The following is an 8,445-nucleotide window of genomic DNA, read 5'->3' as shown; positions in this document are numbered from 1 at the left end:
GGAATTCTGGGAATGGAAGTCCACAAGTTTGGAGACTCTACTGTGGCTGACTAGGGAATTCTGGGAACAGAAGTCCACAAGTTTGGAGACTCCTAGTGTGACTGACTAGGGAATTCTGGGAATGGAAGTCCACAAGTTTGGAGACTCCTAGTATGGCTGACTAGGGAATTCTGGGAATGAAAGTCCACATGTTTGGAGACTCCTAGCATGGCTGACTAGAGAATTCTGGGAATGGAAGTCCACAAGTTTGGAGACTCTAGTATGGCTGACTAGGGAATTCTGGGAATGGAAGTCTTCAAGTTTGGAGACTCCTAGTGTGACTGACTAGGGAATTCTGGGAATGGAAGTCCACAAGTTTGGAGACTCCTAGTATGGCTGACTAGGGAATTCTGGGAACGAAAGTCCACATGTTTGGAGACTCCTAGCATGGCTGACTAGGGAATTCTGGGAATGAAGTCTTCAAGTTTGGAGACTCCTAGTATGGCTGACTAGGGAATTCTGGGAATGAAAGTCCACGTTTGGACACTCCTAGTATGGCTGACTAGGGAATTCTGGGAATGGAAGTCCACAAGTTTGGAGACTCCTAGCATGGCTGACAAGAGAATTCTGGGAACGGAAGTCCACAAGTTTGGAGACTCCTAGTGTAGCTGACTAGGGAATTCTGGGAATGGAAGTCTTCAAGTTTGGAGACTCCTAGTATGGCTGACTAGGGAATTCTGGGAATGGAAGACCACAAGTTTGGAGACTCTTAGCAAGGGTGACTAGGGAATTCTGGGAATGGAAGTCCACAAGTTTGGAGACCTAGCGTGGCTGACTAGGAATTCTGGGAATGGAAGTCCACAAGTTTGGAGACTCCTAGCGTGGCTGAATAGAGAATTCTGGGAATGGAAGTCCACAAGTTTGGAGACTCTAGCGTGGCTGACTAGGGAATTCTGGGAATGGAAGTCCACAAGTTTAGAGACTCTTAGTGTGGCTGACTAGAGAATTCTGGGAATGGAAGTCCACAAGTTTGGAGACTCTTAGTGTGGCTGACTAGAGAATTCTGGGAATGGAAGTCCACAAGTTTGGAGACTCCTAGCGTGGCTGACTAGAGAATTCTGGGAATGGAAGTCCACAAGTTTGGAGACTCCTAGCGTGGCTGACTAGGGAATTCTGGGAATGGAAGTCCACAAGTTTAGAGACTCCTAGTGTGGCTGACTAGAGAATTCTGGGAATGGAAGTCCACAAGTTTAGAGACTCCTAGCGTGGCTGACTAGGGAATTCTGGGAATGGAAGTCTTCAAGTTTGGAGACTCCTAGTATGGCTGACTAGAGAATTCTGGGAATGGAAGTCCACAATTTTGGAGACTCCTAGTATGGCTAAGGAATTCTGGGACTTGAAGTCCGCAAGTCTTCAAGTTTGGAGACTCCTAGTGTGGCTGACTAGGGAATTCTGGGAACGGAAGTCTTCAAGTTTGGAGACTCTTAGCATGGCTGACTAGGGAATTCTGGAATGGAAGTCCACAAGTTTGGAGACTCCTAGCATGGCTGACAAGAGAATTCTGGGAGGAAGTCCACAAGTTTGGAGACTCCTAGTGTAGCTGACTAGGGAATTCTGGGAATGGAAGTCTTCAAGTTTGGAGACTCCTAGTGTGGCTGACTAGGAATTCTAGGAATGGAAGTCCACAAGTTTGGAGACTCCTAGTGTGGCTGACTAGAGAATTCTGGGAATGGAAGTCTTCAAGTTTGGAGACTCTTAGCATGGCTGACTAGGAATTCTGGGAATGGAAGTCCACAAGTTTGGAGACTCCTAGCATGGCTGACAAGAGAATTCTGGGAACGGAAGTCCACAAGTTTGGAGACTCCTAGTGTAGCTGACTAGGGAATTCTGGGAATGGAAGTCTTCAAGTTTGGAGACTCCTAGTGTGCCTGACTAGGGAATTCTGGGAATGGAAGTCCACAAGTCTTCAAGTTTGGAGACACACCTGGGATAATCCACCTCCCTTGTGTCTTCTGTCCTGGGCTAGAGAAGACAAAGAAGTGTGAAAGAAGGGCAACCTCTGGACACATCTGTAACAATTTATTGAATGAGGAAATAGACAGAATTGGGGGAAACAACAGGGAAACCCCATGCTTTGACAGTAGTGGCAGGAAAAAGAGAATTTTTCTTCTTCTTCTTTGGGTCTCAGGGAGATAATTTCTCAGTCTATCAGAACTTTATTCTGTCGCCGGGAAAGGGGAAAAAAAGAAACATAAAAAGGAACACCAACTTTAAAGTCACATCCGACGTCTCTTTACAACGACAATAAAAAATAATATTTAAAAATTGAAAACGACAACCAAAAATAAAAATAAATCAAAGACCTGGGAAGGAAAGAAAAAAACAAAAACTTCTCCTCTAGTTACGTCCGGAAGAAAACATGTCTACGAAGGACCCTCGGGGGTGTGTGTGTGTGTGTGTGTGTGTGTGTTTCCCCTCTCTCTCTTTATTCCCCTCCTTGTTTTAAGTCGAAAAAGAAAAAGAAAGAAGCCAGGTTAAAAAAGACATGAACCTGGAAGGAGGGAGAGAGAAAGAAACAAAACGGCCTTAAAAAGCTGACCTTTTTTTTTGCAAAATGGGATTCTGCGTCAAAGGAAGAAGGAAATTAAATACTGGTGCTGACTGCAGGAGGAAAGGGGGAGTGGATGGGGTTTTAAGGGGGTCTGCCTGGAAGCCCCCAAAGGGGAGATTAACTGCTCAGTTGAACCTTAGGTGGGGAGGGGCTGCTTCTGGCCGTTTCCCTCCACCCCCACCCCCGGGGCTATTCAGGGGTCATCGGTGGGCAGGGAGGGAAAGAAGGAAGGAGGGAGGGGAAGAAGAAACAAAGTAAGGAAAGGAGGGAACCAAAGAAGGAAGGAGGGAAGGAGGAAGGAAGGAAAAAAGAAGGAAATAAAGAGGGAGGGGGAGAGAAAGAGAGGAGAGAAAGAAGGGAGGATAGAGGGAGAGGAAGGAAGGAAGGAGGGAAGAAGAAAGGAAAGGAAGGAGGGAGCGAAAGAAGGAAGGAGGGAGGAAGAAAAGGAAAGAAGGAGGGAGGGGAGAGAAAGAGAGGAAAGAAAGAAAGGAGGAGGGAGGGAGGAAGAAAAGGAAATAAGGAGGGAGGGGAGAGAAAGAGAGGAAAGAAAAAAAGAAGGAAGGAGGGAGGAAGAAAAGGAAACAAGGAGGGACGGGAGAGAAAGAGAGGGAGTAAGGAAAGAAAGGAAAAAGGAAAGGGAGGAAGGAAAGAGGGAAGAAGCAAGGGAGGGAGAAAGGAAAAGAGGAAATGGACAGAAGGGAGGGAAGAAAAAGAACATTGAGGGGGAAGAAGGAAATCAGAAAAAGAAAGAGGGAAGAAGAGAGGAAGGAAGGAAAGGAGAGGGGATGGAGAGAGGGACAGAAGGGAGAGGAGGGAGAAAGAGAAAACAGAGGGAGGGTGGAAAGAAGGAAAGGAAAAAAAGGGCGGAGGGAGGAGAGATGGGGGAACAGAGGGACATCACACCTTTCCATGAAGGGACTTGGATGCCAGTGGACAAGAGCTACTGGCAAGGATGATGGGTCATGGGGTGGAGACCCAGGACTGCCCCACTGAGAAAGGGGATTTCTAGGAAGGCTTCCAGCTAGGCGCCATCCATAAAAGGGAGCGCCATTAATGGGAAAGGGATCCAAAATCAGAACGGCTGCCGCGGCCTTTGAAACCACCGCGGGAAAGACGATTTGGAGGGTCCATGGGTCAAAAACGGGGGAGGGAATTGAGAGGAAGGGGCTACACCCTCTTTGCAGCGTGACCCCCGCCTCTTTTTTTTAGACCTTTTGCAACTTGCGCGGGCAGAAGAGGAAAGAAGCCGAAAAAGGTCAGCGAAGGATTCTTGGACGAGCCGTCTAAACGTGGACTTTCCAACAGGATGGAGGTCGGTCCGGATCTCACCTGGCTACCAAAAAGTCCTGGACACAGATCCGGAAACGACAGATAACAGGATCACCATCTCTCCTCCGGGAGATGCGATTTGCTCGGCTGCCTTTACGGGGGGGAAAAAAAGGGTCTTTTCCCCCAAAGGGTCTTTTCTTGATGGTATTTGTCCTCGTGGGAAAATTCTCGTCCATCGATGGTTCTCGTCCTTGCGAGAAAATTCTCGTCCATCGATGGTTCTCGTCCTTGCGAGAAAATTCTCGTCCATCGACGGTTCTCGTCCTCGTGGGAAAATTCTCGTCCATCGACGGTTCTCGTCCTCACGGGAAATTCGTACGAGGAAAAACAGCCCTAAATACTGGAGGTGAGGATGGCAGGGGGGAGCTCGGTGGGAATAGTGGAAGAGCGAGGGTCCTCCAGGGAGGTGGGAGGGGCCCTGGACCCCGACTTCACAAACAGAGGGCAGGAAAGCTTTCCGATCCTCGCCCTTCTTCGGAATGGGCGGTCCATGCAAGGAAAGCCGGGGCGTAACCTGTCCGGACAAGCCTCCTCGTTCCCGTGGGAGGAGGTGCATCCGCTCGAATGACCCCCATGTGCGCGCACGCCCTTTTCCCGCTCTGGGTTGCGTGGTCCAAAGTTGTGAGACTCCCAATGCTTCCTGATTGCATTTCCGGAGAGGTGGTAGAAAAATCGGAGAAGAGAGGAAGAAGCCGCGGCGTCACCATCCGGCCCTGGCTGGCTGTCATTGTTCCAGTGTGACCACTTCCACCGCCTGGCCGTCCATGGTGACGGTGCTGTCGGTGATCCTGGCGGTCACAGGGGCCATGGCCACCTGGACGGGGCCGTTCCCCTGGGCGAGGCTGGTGACCACCGTCTGGTACATACTCACGGGGATCTGGACCAGGCCTGGGGGGGAAAAAAACCGAGGGAAGAAAAGAGAGTTATTTCTAACCAGTGGGATAGTCCTCGACTTACAACAGTTCGTTTAGTGACCGTTTGAAGTCACCATGGCACTGAAAAAAAAAAAAGGATGGATTTGATTTAAATCAAGTCTTTTGCAACCTTCGGACGAGCAAAGTCCCTGGGGGGGTGGGGAAGCTGGATTCACTTAACAACTGGGTTACTAACGTTTATCAACCGCAGCAATTTCACTTAATGACTGTGGCCAGAACGGTCGTACAACGGGGCGAAACTCATTTAAGAAACATCTCGCTTAATGACAGAAATGGGGGGGGGGGCTCCATTGTGGCCGTACGTTGAGGACTACCCCGTACTGTGTGTCTGAAATGGTACGATAGACCCTGAAATGGTACGATAGACCCTCGCACGCAATCTCCCCTTTTTCTCTTTTGTGTTGTTGTGCACCTGCACACCAAACCTGGGTTTGCTTTTTTGGACACCTGTCGCCCTGCCCCGGTTCAGGTTTGTGGAACGAGGAAATAGACCACAACAGCAGGCAAATCCCGAGCCCTTGGCGGTCGTAATGGGAGAAATGAGATTTTATTTTATTTTTTTAACCCTTCTTTAGGTCTCGGGGAACTCTTATCGTTGTGGTCTCAATTGTGCTCGAAAGTTAAGGACCGCCAGCGCCATCAGTACGGAGAGTCCCCAGTTGAGCCCGACAGTTCCCACTATGAAACAAGAAAGGTGTTCAATGGATTTTGTCTCATTTTACGACCTTTCCTGATGCAGTCGTTAAAAGGGAATCTCTGGAGTTGTTCATGGTTTGTGAAGTAAATCTGGCTTTCCCCGTTGACTTCGCGGGTCAGGAATTTGCAACAGGGGATTACGTGACACCCCCAACCCCGGGGATACGGCAACCATCGTAAATGTGAGTCGGTCGTAAAATGGGGCTGAACTCACTTCACGACTGTCTTGCTTAGCAACGGGCTAAATTGGGGTTGTATCTGTAAAACTCGTCCTAGGGTGTGAAGGAGCTGGTTTCCAATCCAACCATAACAACACCCTCTTTAGCAGCGGGTTGGTCTAGAACAGTGGTCGCCAACCGGTGGGCCAGGGATGACTGGTCATGAGAAAATTTTGGTGGTCCGCATAGAAATATCCCCCCCCAAAACAATTAATCCAGGCTGCGCGGGAACACGAGGCTGCTCCATCCACATGGCCTGCGGGAATACAAGGTTTGCGTCGCTTGCATTGTGAACACGAGGGAGTGAGGAGAGGGGGGAAAGGGCGGAGTGGGGGGACTTGCCCCATGTGCCCCACGCACCTCGCCTGGCCACTCGGCTGCTTTTTCCCCGCTTCTTCCTTCTTCTGCTTTTGGCTGCACGCGAGGAAAGCAGCCAAAGTCTTTCTTTCTCTCCCCCAAACTCCGCCAGAAATGAGTCTTTGGGACCCTGCAAGGCCTCCTGCTCCAAGAGGCTGCAAAGACTCATTTCTGGTGGAGTTTGGGGGGGAGAGAAAGACAGACTTCTGCGGCTTCTGCTGCTTTCCTTGCATGAAGCCAAAAGTCTCTCTCTCTCTCTCTCCCCCTGAGAACGGAGCTGGAGACAGTATCCTGCGATCCCAAATAAAGAACGATCGATCGGTAGGAAAACGGGGTGGGGAATTTTCCTGCAGACTTTTGGGGGAGATATTCCCAGGGTCTCTGGGTACGCGGGATTTAAAATGATGAGTTTGGTGGTCCCTGAGGTCCAAAAGGTTGGCGAGCCCTGGATTAGAAGATCGCCAAAGTCCCTTCCAACCCCAAGATTCTGTGGTCTATTCCCTCATTCAATACACCTGAACCAGGGCAGGTGACAGGTGTCCGAAAAAGCAAACCCAGTTTTTGGCGTGCAACCGCTGGACTAGATGACCTCCAAGGTCCCTTCTGACTCGGTTATTCTAACCCTAACTCCAAGCACAAAAAGGGGGGGGGGCAACCTTCTAAAGCAACCAGATTGTTCCCCCCCGTTCCGAACCGAACCCTCCACATCTGGGACGTACCGAGACCGTCCCCCGTGACCTTCACCGCAGAAGGATTAAAGCCAAGCCGCCTCGCCACCTGACGTGACGGCTGCGGGGCTGGGAGGAGAGGGGTGGGCAACAAGGGAGGGGGGAGGAAGGCCTTTGAATCTCCTGCCCCCCGCCTCCCCAAAGGCTGAGCTGTCTGCCCCCAAGAAGGCCAGGATGAAAGCTCCAGAGACCCGGGGAATTGGGCCTCGGATTGTCCCGGCGCCTGAGCTGACCCTCCCGATTAGCCTTAATCTACTGGCAGACGTCAGTCAGTGTGAAGCCTGGGATGGCAGATCTCTTGTCTGGGGGGGATTAAAGTTACAATCCCTTTGCTCTCCCCCTGATGATGCAAAGGCCCCAGGGGTTGGGAGGAGGACACGCAAGGGTCAAGAGTAGGAACTCTGAGAGAGAGGGACCTTGGAGTCCCGGTGGACGATCGCTTTACAGGTGAGCCAGCCACGTGTGGCAGCAGCCAAAAAGGCCAATGCAACCCTAGGCTGCCTTTATAGGGCACTGCACACCGGAACAACTAGACACGAGGAGAGTTTCTCCCCGAATGCCATCACTCTGCTAAACAACTAATTCCCACAATCCTGTCAAATTACTTAGTAAGACTATTACTATTCTTCTTCTCGTCCTTTCCTATTACCTAGCTCCTCCCACTTAGGACTATAACTATGTTGCTTGTATCTTTACAATTTATATTGTTTTATTTGTTTTCCTAGTATGTTTTGATTGCTTATTAGTAACCTAAGACTACCAGTAAGTGTTGTATCATATGATTCTTGATGAATGTATTTTCTTTTTTCTTTTTCTGTGCACTGAGAGCTTCTGCACCAAAGACAAATTCCTTGTGTGTCCAATCACACTTGGCCAATAAAGAACAATGTTCTGTTCTGTTCTGTTCTATTCTATTCTCTATTCCATTCCTTCATTCCAATATCTATTCATATTCTATTCTATTCTATTCTATTCCTTCTGTTCTATCCTATAATTCTATTCTATTCCTCCTGTTCATTCTATTCTATTCTATTCTATTCTATTCTATTCTATTCTATTCTATTCTATTCTATTCTCTATTCCATTCCTTCATTCCAATATCTATTCTATTCTATTCTATTCTATTCTATTCTATTCTATTCTATTCTATTCCTTCTGTTCTATCCTATAATTCTATTCTATTCCTCCTATTCTATTCTATTCTATTCTATTCTATTCTATTCTATTCTATTCTATTCTATTCTCTATTCCATTCCTTCATTCCAATATCTATTCTATTCTATTCTATTCTATTCTATTCTATTCTATTCTATTCTATTCTATTCCTTCTGTTCTATCCTATAATTCTATTCTATTCCTCCTATTCTATTCTATTCTATTCTATTCTATTCTATTCTATTCCTATTTTCTATTCTATTCCATTCCATTCTATATTCTATTCTATTTTCTATTCTATTCTATATTCTATTCTATTTTCTATTCTATATTCTATTCTATATTCTATTCTATATCCTATCCTATCCTATCCTATCCTATTCATAGAGGGATTCAATCAAGATCACGTGAAGAATTAGTAATGCTTTACAATGCTT

At 47.9% G+C, this 8,445-nt stretch overlaps 1 protein-coding gene across 1 annotated transcript in view; it reads right to left on the bottom strand.

Moving 5' to 3' along the window:
• Nucleotides 1-2,043: 2,043 nt before the first annotated feature.
• Nucleotides 2,044-8,445, bottom strand: part of NRF1 (nuclear respiratory factor 1) — a 52,482-nt gene continuing 46,080 nt past the window's right edge. Inside the window, 1 exon segment of the mRNA XM_087968949.1 lies at nt 2,044-4,807. Coding sequence (XP_087825075.1) covers nt 4,644-4,807 — 164 coding nt within the window. The 3' untranslated portion in view covers nt 2,044-4,643.

The sequence above is a fragment of the Notechis scutatus genome, chromosome 6 (genome assembly GCF_049901735.1).
Source record: "Notechis scutatus isolate UNSWTSFEM ecotype Mainland chromosome 6, rNotScu1.2, whole genome shotgun sequence".
In the NCBI taxonomy this organism is placed as follows: domain Eukaryota; kingdom Metazoa; phylum Chordata; class Lepidosauria; order Squamata; family Elapidae; genus Notechis; species Notechis scutatus.
Note: the sequence above shows the minus strand (reverse complement) of the source record. Positions and strands in the feature narration are given on the sequence as shown.